Source organism: Onthophagus taurus, chromosome 11 (assembly GCF_036711975.1).
Source record: "Onthophagus taurus isolate NC chromosome 11, IU_Otau_3.0, whole genome shotgun sequence".
NCBI classification, from domain to species: domain Eukaryota; kingdom Metazoa; phylum Arthropoda; class Insecta; order Coleoptera; family Scarabaeidae; genus Onthophagus; species Onthophagus taurus.
Genome location: NC_091976.1, coordinates 2884469 through 2905000, shown reverse-complemented (window position 1 = coordinate 2905000; position 20532 = coordinate 2884469). Strand labels below are relative to the sequence as shown.

The window sequence follows — 20532 nt, the reverse complement described above, 5'->3', positions numbered from 1 at the left end:
GATACTTAAAATACATATTTTAAATATAAGTATTTTAAGTATGCCCAGCTCTGCCGCTGACCTTCCTGTGGTGGCTCAGGAACAGGCGCTTCCAAACCGAACATTTGTCTGATTCTTTGTTGCATAACCCTAGGAATAGATTGAGTCACTCGTCGACGATTATGGCCTTCCACTAACTGAAATGCTAAAGCTCGTAAAAAGGTTCTTCTTCGTTGATTTGAAGAGTTATTGATAGAAAAAATCACGAATGAGTTTATACCAGCTACGTTTAGTAACGAGTAAAATATTACCATGGGCCATCTTTTCGTGTTACGCGCACAATTATACGCCGCGCATAATTTATCTACACAGTCGACACCACCTTTACTCATATTATAGTCCATTATCATATCTGGTTTCTTTGTGTCACTATCTATTTCATCATCATGATGCATGCTCGACGGAAGCAACACATTTTTGTTTTTTTTTCGGTATATAAGACACTAAAGTACAATTTTTCCTGAAAGCAAACATACTTGACGAAATTGGGCGACCCAATGGACGAGAAAACTCTAGAGGTAACTCTTTTTTATTTTTTCTGATAGTACCTAATAGAGTCAGTTTAAAATCTGTATCAAGGGAAGTAAGTAGGTTCATGGATGTGAACCAGTTGTCAACTGTTACATTACGACTGGTACCTTTTATAGGTTCACATAGTCTTTGCACAACTGCAGTTGGTGAATTGCTAACCCCAAATTGTCCACTAGGTTGTGTGCCTACATATACCTCCATGTTAGAAGTGTAGAATGTCTGCATCTGCCATAGCAAATATCTTGATCCCATACTTATTGGGTTTACTGGGGATGTATTGTCTAAAATTACATCGCCCCCGGAAAGCCTCTAATTTTTCATCAATAGTCACAAACTGAAATGGTGTGTAGGCTGTTTTAAAATTATTGACAACAAGCTCAAATACTTCTCTGATAGGTGCTAGTTTGTCAGTTTGCTTTCTTTCATCTCTAGTTGTTAAATTATCGAATCGTATATGAACTAAAAGAAATCTAAATCTACACTGAGACATGGTCAGCCTAAATAGTTCTACACCTGTACCATTTTGACTCCATAATTCGTCAATATTTAGACGATTTGATTTCAGAACCCCGGCCAAATATAACAATCCAAAAAGTGCTTCAATTTCTATAAGGTCGGTATCTTTTGCGTCCCTTTCTCGCTGGTAGTTTGCCCTAAATGATTGAATATGCTGATTTGTGTAATGAACAATCAAATTTAGAACTTGCTTTGAAAAAAAATACTTTCAAATATCAATTTCTCTTTTCAAATCTTTTGCGATTCTCTTTACACCTGGTAGTTGTTTAATTATGTTACTTGGCTTTGTTTTTACACATTTATTTGGGACATGCTTCTTCCATACTGTTACTTTATCTTTGCCAACAAATGTAGGTTGTCTTTCTGAAAAATCATCTTCTGAATCCGAAATTTCCTGTTCTGTGTCAGTATCTAAATCCTGTCTTTCTAAGTTATCCTCTTCCCCAGATTCATCTTGGTCGTCAAACTCGACATCCGATTCTTCTTTCTCCTTTTCCAAACATTCAGTCATAAGCTTGTTCAAACGTGTTTGTTCTTGTTCCCAGGGACAAGGCATCTGTAAATATGTTGAATATCTGAATTAGATACACACAAAAGTCAAAATAATCTCTAAAACTTACCTTTATTATTTTTGAAATGCAAAAATGACTGCAACAACGCTTTGACTACACTTTAACAGTTAGACGAGTACTAGTTATCGAGGACGCTGTGATCGAAAGATACTTAGTGGCGCTAGACGCTCTTGCGGCAGGTTTTGAAGTAAACAGCAAAAATGTTTACCTGCGGAGTGAGAGTCCGCGCGCGACTATCGGAAGGTTAACACGCAGACGTCCCGGGTTCAAACCCCAGTGAAAGCACGTTGAGTCGCTCCCCGTCCTTCGGAGGGGACGTTAAGCCGTCGGTCCCGGCAACCAGTCGTCAATCTCTGGTTGTCGTTAGCAGCACGCATGTGTGTGAGGCTTGACTTTACAGGGACGAATGCGCGTGAGCGCTCTCTGACCCCACGCTGATCGGACCTGCGCCAGGCCGTTGAGCGAGTCGTGCGCTCCTCCGTCAGGACGTTGAGCTAGCCGTGCGCTCCGCCAGGTCGTTGACCTAGCCGTGCGCTCCGCCACGCTGCGACCGAGATGAAGTGTGGGTCGGGGGGTTGGGGCGGCGGTAACTCGTCATTGGCAACGAGTAAGCGGTTGTAAAATCGGTTGCGCCAACTGTTTTTCCGTAGTTATAGTTATATGCGTACTAGTTGCGTCAAACGCTTATAACTATAACTACGCCTATAACTTCGTTAATATTTCGAGTATCGGTCTGAAATTTATTCAAAATATTCCCAAGGTATAATATTTCGCTAGGGTTTGCTCCAGGTACATCGTTTAAAATTGTAATCGAAATAAAAGGCTTAAAATGGCCCAAAACGATGATTTATTCATTTAAATAAGTGCTACACGTGTTTCGCCCCTTCTAGAGGCTTCGACAGGCACGACTACGAAAGAAAAATCATACAAGTAGTAGAAAGTGAACTTGGAGCTAGGTCTTAAATCTAATGTTGAAGTAGTGAAAAAATATTTACCGTCATTAGTTTTACGACAATCTTGGGGGAGTTCGTTTTGTTTTCAACATGTTCTCGATTGATTATTATGATTGTATGTTATCAAAAATTCCAATATACGAGGCAGAATTGTTATTATTTTTAAGCCTATCTGTTCCACAAAAGTACCAAGAAAAATTACATAATTAAAGTTCCAATTAGATTTTTTCTTCTTCTATATTTACCATTTATCAAATGGCAAAAATTGTAAAAATTCGTTGAAATTGTTAATATGAAGGTTTATTTCTATTCCGTGTGTTTCTCACGTTCCACTTAACCTCAAAGTGTCCACTAATAGTAGTTTGGGTCAGAAAATATTATTAAAGTTTCAAAAATTATCCAAATATGATGGCGAATTGTTGAATATCTATTTTGAGTTTGTAAGGATGTTGAAAATATTGAGCGAAGAAATAATTTAATCTTTTTGCTATGAGTCGTATCTTTTAGTTTGATTGATGGCGGTGGACTGAGGAAGTAATATGTAAATATGTACGTTATTGTCGGTTGGAATTAGCGTTTAGCGGGAAATTTAAATTTAAATTCAAGTGTAGTGTGGTGTAGTTCCCAATTAATATCCATGCAGTGTATTGAATTAAATCATTTTTAAGAAAAAGCGGAAATTATTTATGTCTGTAATGTCGTTAAGTAACTTGTCTGTATTTTCTTTTTTATATTTATGTATAAAATATTCTTCGTAGAGATCCAATTGAGGAGCTCGCGTGCAAAACCGGATATATCCATTTTTAGAAATTTTTCAGCAGATGAAAAAAACACCTCACGCATTATTTTAAAAATAAAGTACTGCTTCGAAAATACAATTTTACGTTAATAAGCTTAGCCAACTGACTACTGCATATCTTTTTGTTAAAAAGGTAATCAGTTCGGTGCTATTGGCAAAAAAACATTGGATATATCCGGTTTTGCACAAAAATGAGACATTTTTACAAAAGAAATGTTTTATTTTTCTCAAAATGAACAAAAACAAGTTAAAAGTAAAGTACTAACTAAATTAACAAAACAAATTAAATATGTACTGCAGTTTCTTCATGAAGACAGTCGCATAGCTCTGTATCATCATCTTGGATGTCATTGTTTTCTAAAGTATCTTTCTCGCCTCCTCTGGTACTGACTAACAAATTTTTGTACCACAAAAGGTCTTCCCGGTCTTGCCATTCCTCTCCAAAATGTTCTTTTATCAAATGAATCAAACTTTTCTTCTTTTTATCTGGTATGCAATTACGTAATGGCAACCTACTAAGTTGTAGGTTTGTTTCGGATTTTCCTTTTTTGATAAGCGATTGCCAAGTTGTGGTAGGCGACCTAAACCGGTAATATTCAAACGTCGCTACCTTAACAGTAGTTTTGTTATCTCTATCTGTAAATTTTTGCAATTTGTTTATTTTGCAGTCAGAAATTCCTTTAACTTTTTTGTACACGTTTTCTAGGTTTTTGATATTACACAATTGCCAGTCAGAACCTAGTGCCTTTACCGAACCGACTTCTGCATAAAATTCCATGTATTTCTCTTTCGATATTATGACAGGATTTCTTTTCAAAATTTTTTCCACCCTACCAAATGATCTGTCTGCAGGCAGGTAACTATGCCCTCGGACAGGAAATGTTATTTCTATTGCTGTCACATTATCTGGAGACTTGGTTTTAAGCCAATACATTACTGTGTGAATGATGTGCGAATTCTTATTCTGCCCACCACATCCGTCACAGAATAATCTGACAAGATTTACTCCTTCATAATTTAAACTTTGAAGATGATGCAACAACGCCGAACCGATTTCAGTAGCTCCCCTGCTAGCTAAATCTTCGGTCCATACATAAAACGTTGGATATCGAGAAGTCATAGGTACGCAGCAAAAAGCATACAAACTAACTTGATGAGAATAAAATGCATCTCCGATTGGTGTACGGGGTAGCGGCTGGACCTGCTGAAGGTCAAAACAAAAGGTTAGACTACTATCAGGTTCTTCGTTGGTGAGTTCATAGAAAGTGTTTGCTCTTTTTTTATGAATCCGGTACTCCATAATAAGGGTTTGTCTATTCTTCAGGTCTTTTGTGTGTTTTATTTGCTCCTTCAATCTCGTGCACTTGGAGCACACATCAGATGCAGGGGATGAGAAACCGATATTAAAATCATTGAAAAAGACGTTTCTGAACATATCATAGCTGACTCTATTTTCTGAATCACATCTTCTGTTATACATTTTATGCAATTTTGCCATTGAAAGGTTTGCGGAATGGTATAAACGTTTGGACTTTTTTCTATTATAGTGGCTTTCTTTACCTCGCAAGTTGCCGATAAATTGTCGTACTTTTTCTTTTTGTGGTAGAGATTTCTGAGATACTCTATCACCTCCTCGTTTCTCCTTTGGCACACCTCCTTCCTCCAAAACCTTTACAACTGTTTGAAGTCTGTGTTTAGTTACGCCGAAAACAGCTGAGAAAAATTGTTTGCAAACCCTAACAGTTTTTTCATTAGACTTTAACATGTAAGCAACCGTTGCGTCTCTATGTCTCATTTCTTTATTCTGTCTGCGTCGTTTAACTGGCATAACAGACATGTAATGACACAGATATGTATCTTGGTGGACTTTGTCCACATGACTATAAAATTGTGTTCTTAAATTTTGAATATCCTTCATGCTTACCTTACAGCACTCGTATGTTTTACCATCATGATGGCAAGGACGTGTAAAGCTTTCTAATAAAGGACACGAATCTGAGTATCTGAAAAATGTAAAAATTGTTTACAAATCTTACTTTTAAGAAACAACTTAACCCTACTTTTCCTTTTTACGCAACTCTTCTTTGTTCATGCGTTTTTTTCTTTGCCTACTTCCATTATTACCTTCATTTACACTAATATTTTCTTCCTCCATAATCACGAGTCAGATTCAAACAATAAAAACACTACTTTTGTTCGAAAAGCTTTACAAGAGTACAGAAATACCTGTAACGAACTAAAATATGCAGCCAACTCGCACAAATTTGTAGATATGGATATATCCGTTTTTGCTTACAATATCTGGATATAATCGATTTTGCTCCAAATTGCAAACTTTACGTAACGATTTTAATGGGATATATCTCGTTTTGGCCGCAAGTGAATACTTCTATCGATACATCTCACGCCCAACTCTCTAAAACCACAAAAACAGGAGTTTGTGTAAAAAGTGGATATATCCGGTTTTGCACGCGAGCTCCTCAATTGTTTAGACTTGTTTATGTTTTTAAGTAGAAATATATTGTTTGTGTTGATTGACTTTCAAAATATATCAAAAAAAAAATCGACAATGTTTGCCCTGGACATGAGACTACTCCCTTAAGTAAATAAAAGTAAAAAAATATAAACTAACAGTCTTTCTTAAAAGCAAAATAACAACACAAAATATGAATATCTTGGAAACTGGTAACAAAATAACAAATGACTTTGGTATAAAAAGCCTTCAGTCTTTGCAAATATGCTCACTGCATTCTCCACAAATTTGGGGTAATTTTTGTTGTTCTAGCTGTTTTATAGCAAGTTCTTTGTTTACTATACCATGCTGCACGGCCTTAGATCTACTTGTTGCTTCACAGGTGTATTAGATTCGTTTAACTAAATTTGCGGTTGATGTTGTTTTCTTTCTACTGCAAACATTATAAAAATTAGAAGCGGTTAAACGTTTTCTTCTTTCATCAACGTCTATATCTAAGTTTTTCAAAACATTTAACTTCTGCTCAAAAATGTTTGCAGCTCTTTTCTGTTTTTTTTCCTGGTCCAATTTGGATCGTTTATGCTCGAACTTTTCTAGTAAAGAACTTTTAGATTTATATTTAGATAAATGTACACGAGAATTTAGCGGTTTTGTATTGAAAGCAATAATAGCTCCATAACAATGTGATTGTAAAACTTTCAGTGACAACAGTGACAATTTCAGCGTGCTCAGGGGCCATTAGGTGTGCTCTTTTTGTACTACATTCGGCTAAGACTTGAGGATCTTGAAGATCTGCTGTAACTTGAGGTGACAACCTTTCTCATCAATATTAAATGTTACCTTTCCCGAGTGCGGGGTTGATAAAAGGGTTTGAACATTTTCAGGGGTTCTTTTCCCCACGGGTCCGCTCTTTCTAAACTCTTGTAACGTGGTACCTATTAATAAGGGATGTAAACAAAAGAGAAAGAAAAGAAGAATGTTTTTTTTTTCTACCTAAATTTATTGCACTATTTACAACAATTTAAAAATAAGACAAAAAGATAAAATAGATAAAATGAACTAAGTATTAAAATAAACCCCAAGAATAATAATAATTAAAATATAAAATATAATCAAATAAACCTCCTAATAAAACGACAAAAAAACAATAATAAAAATTATTAACTAATACTTATATTTAATTTATTCCTATAAACTAACGTACCCAAAACTTTACTCAAAAACAAAAATAAACTGTTAATTTCTTATACTCTTCACCCACAACCAACTCACTTTACGGTCCGCACAAAACTCTCTACTCAACTCCCGCTACCCGCGTCTATCATCCCACTTGACTCTCGTTATTATCAACGTTTTGTCATCGAAAAAAATTCAATCAACATATTAAAATGTACAAGATTTTGAAGTTGGTCATTCCCCTTATTACATAAAAATGCCTTCTGGTTTATTGATGAGACCATTTTTCTCCATCACCTTAAGAGACCATAAGTGCTTTTTATAAATACGTCACATCTTCGTTTAGTTATGGTTTGACAATGTTCGTTGCAGATTGGTTTACAACAATCGGCACAATTTTTTCTTGTTTTTCTTCGCTTTCGAATTTCCATGTTACTACATATATAACAGGCACCAACAACTTTTTTCCTTCCTGTTTTATCTTTTTCGCTAACTCCAGAAGTGGAAGCCAAAACGGTTTTGTCGACAATATTGACAGATTTTTTCGCCATGCCAGCCCTAGAGGGGAAAGTGTCACATTATTTGAATATTTTGCGACCAATCTTTGCTACGTGGATTACTTCTTTTTTGCATCATTTCATTATTTGCCGTATAAATTAGGTAGGCAGCGAGAGCTGAAATGTCTAGAATATTGTAGAATAATGCGAGAGACCATCTATTTATTTTTCTCTGTGGAGGATTCACCTTTATGGGCTTTTCCTCTTCCTTCTGTGCCGTTTTTTGATGTTCCTCCTCTTCAGATTTAGAGGCTGGTAAGACCAGGTCGTCAACCTTTTTGGTTTTCGTTAACCTCCTCTGTTTATTTCTCTTCCCTTGGACCTGGATGAAACTACCATCGCTTTCGCCAACTTTGTTGGTGTCCAATACTACTTCGCTGTCCAAAATTGGCTTCACTTTCTTTGCTGGAGTTTGCGCCTTCTTCTCTTTGCTATTCTCTTCATCTTCGATGAATCTTGTCAGATCGCGGAACTTCACTCCGTGCCTGGTCAAATTACCTATAAGCATTTTAAGCTGCTCCAAGCAGCCTCTTAATTCTTCATTTTCCATGGTAGACGCTCTCAGGTCGCCACTACCTTTCGAGGACTTATTCCTCTTTGGAAAATCCTCCATTTTGCTCGACCCCTTGGGGGGAGACATACTCTCACTCCTTCGTCCTTTCCAACAGTTTTTGTTGTTGATCTTGAAAGATAAGATTAATTATTAAATAGCTGCAGCTACTTGTGACAATCGATTTGAAAAAATCGCTTGCAGATCTTCTTTCTATTGAAAGTACTACTTCACACGAACTATCTGGCATTTGACTCCCAACTAGTAAAATCACGACACGCAATTAAGCTTAACGACTTTTGATAATGTTTATTAAAAGTGGAGTTACAGAATTATGAGGGTTTGCTCTACCATAATAGGTATTTAATATGTTTTCGCACAATTCAATAAACATTGGAGGTACAATAGAGTCTCCTTTAAATTTAGGAATTATATTTACTTCGGTCTGAGTTATGGAGGCACTTATAGCGGGTTGATTTGAATTTTGAGTTGCCATTTTTAACTTTAAATTTTCAAATTGCTTAATTAAAGAATCAATTTTCTCCAAGTGCCAATAATTGATAAATCGCAGTTTACAAAGTTTGTAAACAAAATACTGTATTTCGCAGGCTTACTAGATATGTACTGTATGAAACTCCAACGCCCTCTAAAAGGGTGAAGTATTTCATCAGTTGTAGTGTACTCACTCAAGTTAAAAGACGACCGGCAATTGTGCACGAAAGTAGTATAGATTCGCCGATTCAAGAACCTCCTCCTCGAACCTGCGTTCTAGGAGGAGGTTCTTGAATCGGCAAATTTTTTGGGGGTCAGAGGAGGTTCGATGAGGAGAGGAGGTTCTTGAATCGGCGATTCTTTTGAGGGTCGGAGGAGATTCGATGAAGAGAGGAGGAGGTCAATTAACTTGAGAAGGTCATGTTATTTTGACGAAATTATTAAAAATTTATCTTTATTAAAAATGTATCTTTATTTAGGTTATGTTATTAAAAATTTATCTTTATATGTAACCTGTTTACCTAGATGAAAACAATTACTATGTTTATCCTTCGACGCTTCTCAATGAACTGGTAATGTTTTCGATATATCTCTTAACTTATTGTACACAAAGGTATACGGTTTTGGGACATGTAGGTATACAAATAAGTGAGTCATGATCTACCTGCGGGATATTTTTTAAAATTTATTGTGTAAAGGTATACGGAGCTTTAAAATATGCGAGGAGGTTCTTGAATCGGCAAATTTTTTGGGGGGATACGTTCGAGGAGGAGGTCAATTAACTTAATACTAGTAAGTGAGTCATGATCTACCTGCGAGATATTTTTTTAATTTATTATGCAGAGGTATACGGAGTTATAAATATACATGTATACAAACGCACTCGATGCATCCTCCTCCTCCCCAATAAGTTTCAGGAGCGGTGAGGGTTTATAAACGCCTGCGAAATGTGGTATTGACGTAGTTCTTTCATAACAAGTAGAAGTGTACAACATTAAATTGTAAAATGGTCGTGTGTGAGGATTGTGGAAAAAGTTTTACTCGAGTTGACAATTTAAAAAGACATCAACGATTATCTTGTATTGGCAAGAGAATCAAGCTTGACGCACCGCAAATTCCAAAAGCAGTAAAATGTGAGGCTTGCGATGATTATGTAAATAGACAATGTTACTCTGCACATTTACGAAGCAACGCACACAAGCGTAACGCTTTTGTTATAATCGATGACGGAGTGGAGAGAATAGCTGGAGCATTCGGTGACAAAATTGTCAGTTATCGAATAAGTGAAGAAGGTTTTTTTGTGGATTTGGATGAATTTTCTCATAGAATTCGAGAAAAAATACTAAATCTAATACAAAGCGCAATCGATATTCACCGAAATGTAAAATTAAATATGGAATGTTTTGGTTTGTATTTTTTACAATCAAAGGAAGACTGTGAAATAAAATCATTCAATACGAAAAATAAGGTAGTATCATTAGCGTCGGATCTGTATAAAATATATAAGGAATTTATTGATGAAATTTCATCAAAAATGTCAGAATTCCAGGAACGAGATTCAGGTAAGCGTAATGTGACATAATATACCTATATATTAAAAAATAAATGTTTCAATATTTTATTTAGGATGGACTTTAATGCAAATTCTCTATATGGAGTTAAATTTAAACAAATATAATCCTATCAGAGCATCTAATTACATCGATCTACCATCGCAAATAAAAGCAAAGCGTGCTGTGATAAATATACAAAACGCGGATGATGCATGTTTTGCATGGGCTGTAACATCCGCACTACATGAACCGAACGGTTTACCACAGAGGACATCTTCGTATCCGAATTACCTAGACTGCGGCTTAGACTATTCAAATATTGTTTTTCCAGTTAAATTACGAGATATACCTGTATTTGAAAAGCAGAACAAACTATCTATTAATGTATATGGAATAAATGAGTATTTTAAAGACGGTGTTATGAATTATGACATAATTACAATGTATATATGTCGACAAAAAGAAGAAAGACATATAAATTTATTATTGGTTACAAATGATTCCGGGAATAGTCACTATTGTTGGATAAAAAATCTGTCTCGATTACTATCATCGCAAGCATCGCAGAATGGTCATGAAAAGTATATTTGCGACGGATGCTTGGTATTCTTTACGTCAGAAAATAAACTTATCCGTCATCAAAGTGACGATTGCAGCAAGGTAAGGGCAATTTTACCAACAACAAATTTGAAAATAAATAAATATGGAAATGAAGAAAAGGAAAATATACTACAGTTCGAAAATTTTGAACGACAATTAAAAATACCGTTCGTGGTGTATGCAGATTTTGAAGCATTACAGAAACCGATCGCCGATGCGGAAGCAACAGAACTTAACGATGATAATTCATACTCCGTCAAATGTTTCAAACACGAACCTTATGCATTTGCATATTATATAAAATGTTCATATGACGAATCATTGTCGAAGTTTGAAATATATCGCGGATGTAATGCTGCTCAAATTTTCATGAGCAAGTTGGAACATGACGTTCTGAATATATACAAAAATTATTTAAGCCAACCAAAAGAAATGCTCCCATTACCACCTATTGATAGATTAATACACGAGATGCAGGATATCTGTCACATTTGTTCGCACAAAATAAAAGAAGGTAATAAAGTGTGCGATCATGATCACCTAACTGGATTGTATAGAGGACCCGCACATGCTGTATGTAACATCAATTATCAATTACCAAAGTTCATACCGATATTCTTTCACAATCTTTCGAACTACGATTGTCATATGTTTGTGAAAGATATGGCATTAAAAGAAGAAGACGTGGACGTTATAGCACAGAATAAAGAAAAGTATATATCATTTTCGAAAAAAATTATCGTAGGAGAAAACATTGACAGCAAGGGAAAGCTAAGGCGGGTTCATATGAAATTGAGATTTGTGGATTCATTTAGGTTTATGGCTTTATCGCTAGAGAAGTTGGGTTCATTTTTGGAAGACAACCAATGCGTTCAAATCAGAAAATATTTTAGGAACGAAGAACAGTTTCGACTTATACGTCAGAAAGGAGTTTTTCCGTATTCCTTTGTGGATTCATTCGAAAAGCTGAATCTTACCGCTCTGCCAGATCGAAGTAGTTTTTACAATACTTTATGCGACGATAGTATAACCGAAGAAAATTATTGTCGTGCACAAACGGTGTGGAACTTATTTAACTGTCGCACTTTAGGCGAATATAGCGACATTTATTTAACGTCTGACGTTTTACTTTTGGCGGACGTATTTGAGAATTTCCGAACCATCTCGATGAAGTATTACTCTTTAGATCCATGTCATTACTTCACAGCGCCGGGCTTCGGTTGGGATGCATTATTACGAATGACAGGGGTAAAATTAGAATTATTAACGGACATAGACATGTTACACTTCTTTAAAAATGGTATTCGCGGTGGATTAAGTATGTGCACTAAACGCAGTGCGAAGGCTAACAATAAATTAATGATGGAATTTGATGAAACCAAAGACCCATCTTATATTTTGTATCTCGACGCTACGAATTTGTATGGACACGCAATGAGACGAAAATTACCGACGGGGGGATTTCGATGGCTATCAGATGAAGAGATTCAAAAGTTAGATATTTACAATACGGAAGACGATTCCGAAAAGGGTTACGTGTTCGAGGTAGATTTAGAGTATCCGGAAGCAATACATGATGAACACAACGATTTGCCATTTTGTCCAGAACGGATTGTACCCCCAGGTTCAAAAAATGCAAAGTTAATAGCAAATTTGGAAAATAAAACAAAATACATCATTCATTACGTGAATCTAAAGCAGTGTATCAAGTTCGGATTGAAACTAACGAAGATTTACAGAGTATTAGAATTTAAACAATCCAACTGGATGCGGAGCTACATCGATTTCAATTCCGATAAACGTGCGAAAGCTAAGAATGAATTTGAAAAAAATCATTACAAAGCAATGAATAACATCGTATACGGTAAGACAATGGAAAATGTGGAAAAGCGAGTGGATATAAGACTAGTTACCCACTGGGAATGTCGTCATAAGAAACCGGGCGTGGAAGCCCTAATAGCTAAACCAAATTTTAAATCTTCGAAAATATTTTGCGATAATTTGATAGCCGTTCAATTGAACGTCGCGGAAGTTCGTTATTGCAAACCGCTGTATGTGGGTTTCAGTATATTAGAGCTTTCGAAAACCGTAATGTACAGCTTCTTCTATGATTACTTAAAAGTTAAATATGGAAATAACATAACACTTTTATACACCGATACTGATTCCCTAATCCTAGAAATTACTACTCCCAATGTATATGAGGATATAAAAGAAAATATTGAATTTTTTGACACGTCCAATTATCCGTTAGAGAATATACACAATATACCTCGCGGTCGATCTGTGTTGGGAAGAATGAAAGATGAATATCCAAACAGGTGCATAACGTCATTTGTTGGAACAGGAGCTAAGGCGTACTGCATCACCTTGTTGAATGATAATGTAAAAAAGGCTAAAGGAGTAAAGAAATATGTTATAGATAAACATTTAAGCGTGACCGATTATAAACGTGTGGTTGAATGTGGCGGATCGGTTCATAAAAAAATGTACATTTTTAAGTCAGAATTTCATACTATGTATACCGAATTAAAGAATAAAATTGCTCTTTCATCGTGCGATGATAAACGATACATATTGCCGAACGGATGTAATACTTTGGCGTGGGGTCATTGGTTGATAAAAAGATTGAATGCGAATAAATGAATTTAATTTAAAAAAATTGTAAAGAATAATAATGTATTTGTAATGTTCGATTGTTAATAAAGTCTTGTAAACTTTTAAATATAGGTCTTTATACGTTTTAAAGAACGTTAGTTTTTGAGATCCAAGAATTATGAGACGGACCTAATCCTAACCATTTCACAAACACTTGATTTCCTTTTCGCCGTAGCACTTTTTCCACCAAGTAGACGTCAGGATATTTAACTTTTTGTAATTCCTCTCGATAAAAACCACCCATAATTTTTTCATTGGATGCATCTTTGAGCAGATATGTTGTTGGGAAAGTATTACGAACAGAATGTATTGTAAACACTTCGTTAGACCAATTGGGAGTATAGTTTTTGGTGAAGGCGTGTCGATGCTTGCTCACTCTGACGTGATCACCGACATTAAATTTTTTGGTATAAGGATCGGCAATTTTTATGTAATTATATACAGTTTTTAACAGTGTCGATGCGTTTCTGTTATTTACCTCGCTAGGTTTCATTCCTATCGTCCTGTGAACTTGGTTGTTATAATCCAGAATTAATTTGGGAAGCAATTCCAACCAACGATAGTTACCTTGCATACTAAATTCTTTCCACATTTTTTCTTTTATTGTTCTATTAAACCGTTCAACAATAGAACTCTTTAAATTGGAAAATGAACTGTAGTGATTGATGTGATATCGTGACATGAGCTTTTTAAAATCCTCATTGTAAAATTCTTTTCCGTTATCCGTTTGCAGATTCTTCGGTATGTTTTTCCGCTTTTCCGATAGAATTGTTTCCATAGCTCGCGTAACTTCTTTGCCAGTTTTGTTTTTTAGTGGTACAGCCCATCCATACTTTGAGAAAGCATTAATAACTGTTAGAATATATTTAAAATTACCATTTGCTTTTGAATAAGGTATCATCTCCACTAAATCAGCTTGAAATAAGTCCGTTAAACCTTTTATAATAACACGTCTGCGTTTATACTTTTTCCTCGCGGACGCGTGCAACTCGTTTACGACGGACCTTTTAATATCGCTCATTTTCTGGATATTTCAATGAGCAGTTCTACCATAAATGGTTTCTTGAGTAAAGTGGTCTTCGTTGTGGGTTTGCAAACTATTTTATCTCCAAAGAAGAGAACATTTAACTTTTTATTTGGATCGAAGATACTCCCGTTAATAATCATTTCAACGTCTCCTTCAAATCGGTATTTCACTATTTCACCAATATATAAAAAGTTTATATATTTACTTACGTAACCTAAATTTTGAATAATGTAATAATTATCCGTTGTATCCGTAGTTCCATCTCCGCTAAACGTAAGTATTGTTGGTTGTTTGAAATATCGTTGTAAGTTTTCACGTTTATTAAAATGAGCAGCAATGTTGTGTCCGTGTACGTGTTTACCAAACTTATCGATCGTCATACTAGACGAATGTTTTCCGAACTTGCTTAAACTCATCTGCTCTAGTTCACAAACGTCGGTGTTTTAAAACAAAAAATGTGAGAGTCGTATATTTATGATAATATTTTAACGTATAATCTCGGCCTCTGTTAGCTCCGATATTATTGATGATATTTCATTGACATGTGCAGAATGACCTGCAGTTTGCGAGGCCATCAACAAACGCAGTCTGTCGACAAGTTCGTTGGGATCGTCCCAATACTCGTATTCGATAAGAGCCCCAGGAACGACTTGTTTTTGTAATGCACCACCGACTTTTTTCTTCGGATTCGGCCAGTATTTAGCCCAATGCACCTTGGGTTTGTTACCTTCAACGATAGGCTTGATAATATTCTGAAATTTCCCACTGTCGTCCTCAGTAGTCATACCTGCCTCTGGAATGTAATTAATGTACGGAGCATTTGAACGTAGTAAGATATCTTTGTAGTTGCGCATGTCCTGAATTGTAAATTTGCCCGGTTCGTTTTTAAATAGTAAATCGTATAAACCAACGGTTCCCGTATATTTGAAGTTTCCAACGTGAATATCCTGATCCTCAAAGTGAACAGGACTGACTCCAATGTAGAAACCTTCGGGAGTTTCGCGAACACCGTATAAACGATCATAATCATCTTTTAAATCAGTTGTTAAACCAACAATATACGTTCTGGGCAAAGGATGAAACTGACTCAAAGCGGCTTGTACCTCTGGAGACTCCAATCTTTCTTCTATTTCATCTTTAAGTCGTTCTATTCGATTATGTGCGTCCGAAATAAGAGCTCCGGTATCCTCGCTAGAATCGAGGAGTTCTTCTTCTTCGCCCGGCGGAACTTCATATACTTCTTCTTCTGCATGAGCTAATGGACCAAGAGGAGAAGACGTGGGAGAAGATACCAACCTTTTTTCAGGAGTCGATGTAGCAAATTTTCGTCGTTGTTCTTTTAATGGAACTTTCGGTTTTCGAATAAAATATTCGGTCTCGGTTTTAGCTGGTACGTCAGAAATATCCGGCGAGTAGCGTTGTATCTTAGATATCAATTTTTCTTCTTTTGGAGATAAACTTCGTTTTGGAATGGATAGTAAAGGCGCAGTGTCAAGTTTTGCGACAATATCCTGTAAGGGTCTTGCGATGGGTGCATATGCGGTTTCCGACCGAATCCTTGACTCCTCTAAGTCTTCTTTTAAAGAACGAATTTTGTCTCTCACGACTTCTCGTGCCGCGATAAGTTCTGCAGCTATCGTCTTGTTCATTGTATGATGTATGTGAAGTTACTACGAACTGTACAGCTGAAGTCGTTAGTTTTAAACTTCAATGAATTTATCAAAACCCTTACGGTAACGTCCCTTAGATACACTACAATCTAAATCAATAACTAGGATGCCGTGTCTATTCTCCCAACAAGCATCGCTAATTTCCTTTAGCCGATGAAACTCCATATCGCTCATTATGTGATCTTCAAATACGTGTTTTAAATTTGTTAAGTCTTGTTTAAATAACACCAAAAAGTTACAATTATCGCGAACTAATTGTTTTGGAATTGCACTATAACTTTGACAAATTAGAAAACAATCAATGTTTTTATGTCGACCATACGAAAAAAATTCCTTAATGACATTTTGACCTGTACAGGAAACATCGTCAAATACGACTACCGAATATTCTTTCGCATCTTCCGGTCGAATGAACTCGTCTATATTAGAAAATTCATAGTAACCGCAATCTTTTATAGGTTCAATTAAACGTCTTAAAAAATCGTACTTATTTTGGTATAACGAATTGGAGCATAAGTATAAGTTTAGGAAGCGGAGGCCATTACGTGCAAGTAAAAGCGATAACATAGCATTTGTTTTTCCGACACCAGAGGGTCCTACAATTAAACCTCGCTTACATTTTCCACCAAATAAATTGCTGTGTCTTGTAAAGTGTTCTTCGACCGAACCATTACTAAAATTTACTATAGGCAGTGTTAGAAGTTGCGGTAGACATTTTAATTTCTCGTCGATCATGATTCTCGTACTAAATGAATTATAACATTAACAGGATAAGACTGAATGAAAATATAGCAAAAGTAACTTTATATAGATATATTGAGTATATTGGAAGTATAAAATAATAATTAACTTAATAATTAACTTAATAATTAACTTAATAATTAACTTAATAATTAACTTAATATTAACTTAATAAATAAAAGAAGAGAAGGAGTAGTTACCACTCCTCCTCCTCCTCTTCTTGATATCTTTGGTAAGGAGGTGGTGGTGCTGCTGGTGCCGGAGTAGTTGCCGGAGTCGTTGCCGGAGTCGGTGCCGGAGTCGGTGAACTTACACATGTGCAACGGTTAATGTGCATGTTTTGCACATGCACTTCACCCCTCACCACAGCCGATTCTGACACACTCTGCAGCTGAGAAGATAAAATTAATGACATGGAAAAAAGTATTATAAGTATAACGTACCAACTTAAATATAGCATCTAATTTTACCTCCAACGAGGCAACTTTCTGCTCCACTTCACATAGTCTTAGCATATGATTAACTCTCATATTATCCATATTATTAGTCATCTTTAAGCTAGGAAGGGAAGTTTACGCTATTAGTAGTGAAACTAGATAAAATACATTCAGCCTTTTTAATTTCACAGGTTAATGATGCTATGGTGATGTCGAGCGATACTGTTAAAGGGTTGTTACAGCTCGATGCCAGCCCTTCTCTAAACTGTGAAAGTTCTCTCAAAGAGGTCTGCAATTGAAGAACCTTTGCATGAAGGTCTTTATAAAAATTTTGATACAAATTATTAATTTCGGCCAAAATCTCCCCTTTGGTTGTTTCTACTGCTGTACACATTGCGTTTGAAAAAAGGCTGGCAGACACATCGGAAATATCTGAAGTAGCAGGAATATTAGCAGGAATATTGTCAACCCTTAAGATGTGTACTTTCGGGCTTAACGAAGGAATTTCGGTGTTAGGGATATTTGAGTTAGTAACGGGAGCCAATGAAGCTTTAGAAGAAGAAAAAGAAGCCTTAGTAGCTTTAAGATACTTCCGGTTACTACAGTGTTGTGATACCGCCATTAAAGCAAGAGAGTCGTCGGATTTATCGGACTCGTTCTCGGTAACCACTTTCGACTGTGTCATTTCAACCTTCGACGGGGTCGCTTGTTCAACTGACACATACTTGCGTTGGCTACGTCGCGAACGAGCACGTGCCTCCCTTCTTTCCTCTCTATACTTTTCTGACGGTACCCACACACCTGCAGCCTTCTTCCAATGTTCACGGTTCCCCGAATTCCGACGAAGTGAAAGGCGTTTCACATTTTTATCGTCGACATTCGCGGAACCTGCGACGTTCAGAAGCGACGGATCTTGCTGCGCATTAGATTCTACGTTAGGATCCATCGGCTGCTCATTAGGTTGCACGTTTGGATCCAGCGCCTTCTCAACAGTCGATATGTTCAACAGGTTTATGTCAAAACTGTTTAACAGGAATGACTCCTGGCTGCTGGCGAAACCGGGAGCAGTTAAATCAATTTGACTAAAACCGTCTTGAGACATCTTGATAAAAAAAAGATTCATACATTAATTTATTTTATTTTAATAAAAAATCATGTATACTTACATCGCTTGATGAAAAGAACGTTAAAATCTAATTGCAGTGGGTGCTGAATGATAGGATGTGAATGATAAAAAATTATTGTAGATATTATGATACAAACGTTCGAATAATAAAGTTATGCTTACCAACAAAAATTAAGATTTAAAATAGAAGGAGCTATAGGAATGAAAAAAAAAACAGATTAGCAACAATATATGCAAAGGAAAAGAAGGCTATAAGGCTTACCAGAAAAAAGTCGCCGAGATAACGAAGTTATCAAAACTGATCGAACTGATCAAACACAAAATGGAAGTGATCAGTAGTAAGGTCCTGTAGGAATTGAAAAAATAAAAATAACAATTTAACATAACAAACAAATAAACAAGTTGTACTCACAAAAACAAAGTAGAAAGAACTGTTATGATGAAACAAAACAAGAATATTTTACATATTATATAAGCAAAGTAAAAAAGGTTACTTACCAAATAAAAGACAGCAAAAAAAGAGAAAGCTGAATGAGCAAGGATGTCTAGGAGTGGAAAAATCAATTTTAAATATTATATAAACATACAAAACAAATATAGTTTTACTCACCAAAAAAGAGAAAGTTGTAGAAAGAGCTGTAGTGATGGAGAGAAAATGAACGTTATATAAACATGATAATAAAGAAGGTTGTACTTACCAAAAAACTGAAGAACACAAACACTTAAGTGACTTTCAAAGGCTGGGAGGTGCCTTCTTATACTAGAGTAATGAAGGGGGGCGTGGGGTGGGGCGTGACAAGGGGGAGGAGTGGGGAATGGGCGGAGTTAGAGTGGGGGTACTTTTTTTCTGGCTCTACTTTCCTGGCAACCGGGGGGGGGGGAATTTTAGATTTCCCCCACTCCCATCCCCACTCTTCCATCTCCACTTTGGGAGGAGCCTGAGGAGGAGCATGGGAGGAGCATAGGAGGAGCTTCAATAAACAATCCTTTTCCCTTTTTCTTTTCTTTTTTTTTTTTTTTTTTTTTCTTCCTTTTTTCTTCCTTTTTTCCCCTTTCTTTCTTCCTTTTTTTCTTCCAATTTAATACTTTTTCAATGTACAACCCAAGTCATACCAACCCAACCCAATGTATACATACCATGTATTCATTTAGATTAACTATTTTTTTCTTTTAAATTAAAACAACTTTTTACAATCTTTTATTATTATTAATTTACAATCTATAACTGACAATGTTTATATACTAAACCATACATAAAGAACAATCCTTTCTTGCCGATGGTGGACCATCAATATGCGTTTCCCAATGAGGCAAATTATAATGTTCAAAACAGGGCAGCTTGCTTTGTAATCGCTCATCGTTTCTATACTTCAACGGTAATTTAAACCAAACCGCCGCCAAATCTAATGGCTTTACTTTATTGATATAATAATCGATTGGTAAATAACATAATTCGTAGTTTTTAATATTCGCAAAAGATAAATCAGATTCGTATCTTTCCATAATATCCCACACTTTATTAATTATAAAAGTTGAAAGTCCCAATCTGGTAACTAACCGCCAAAGACGTTCCATCTTGAACTGCTCTACCGCTACTACCCGTCTGCCTTTCTCAATTCGTTTACATATAGTTATAGATGTCTGAATACGTATGAAAATAAATAAAAAACATTCGATAAGGAGCACATACTTGGTCTCTTTTTATGATAGGGACACATCGGCGCACCAACCTCCAATTTGCATTCATTTTCCGGCAATTCTTTTACCGGTATTGTTAAAATTCTTCTTAAAAATGTAGCTTTCTCACGTCCTTTTACGTACGCTACTTTTGTCGAACGACACAAATAATAAACGATCTCATCGAAACGAGACGCAGGAACAAACCCGTCGTTCCAATCAATACAATGATGATGACTCATTAACCAATTCGCCGTATTGCGAAATTTGGTAGATAGTGAAGAAAAGCTTCGACTAGGTTGAAACACGTAATGACTTATACAATGATTACTGTCGTAAGAAGCCAGTTCCTTTGGGATAAATTCTTCATCGTTTATCGTGAAAC

The 20532-nt window shown here is 36.0% G+C and overlaps 2 protein-coding genes and 1 long non-coding RNA gene across 5 annotated transcripts in view; 2 read left to right on the top strand and 1 right to left on the bottom strand.

Moving 5' to 3' along the window:
• Positions 1–20532, top strand: part of LOC111416286 (uncharacterized) — a 228921-nt gene that overhangs the window by 15273 nt on the left and 193116 nt on the right. The window lies entirely within an intron of this gene.
• LOC139431933 (uncharacterized) lies at positions 9504–13536 on the top strand. The gene is made up of 2 exons (XM_071200232.1): positions 9504–10220; positions 10285–13536. The coding sequence occupies exons 1-2, from the start codon at positions 9665–9667 to the stop codon at positions 13455–13457; spliced, it is 3729 nt and encodes a 1242-aa protein (XP_071056333.1). The 5' UTR covers positions 9504–9664; the 3' UTR covers positions 13458–13536.
• Positions 17024–18903, bottom strand: LOC139431956 (uncharacterized). 3 transcript variants are annotated; one of them, XR_011641987.1, is made up of 5 exons: positions 18733–18903; positions 18633–18663; positions 18511–18553; positions 17351–18446; positions 17096–17298 (listed from the first exon to the last, which is right to left on the bottom strand). XR_011641987.1 is itself a non-coding variant. In XM_071200266.1 (3 exons), exon 3 carries the CDS (start codon positions 18444–18446, stop codon positions 17466–17468), a length of 981 nt encoding a protein of 326 aa, XP_071056367.1. In that variant the 5' UTR covers positions 18511–18663; positions 18733–18902; the 3' UTR covers positions 17024–17465. The 3 variants fall into 3 exon arrangements, 1 of the variants encoding a protein (XP_071056367.1); XR_011641986.1 differs by having other exon boundaries at positions 18511–18663; positions 18733–18902; XM_071200266.1 differs by having other exon boundaries at positions 17024–18446; positions 18511–18663; positions 18733–18902.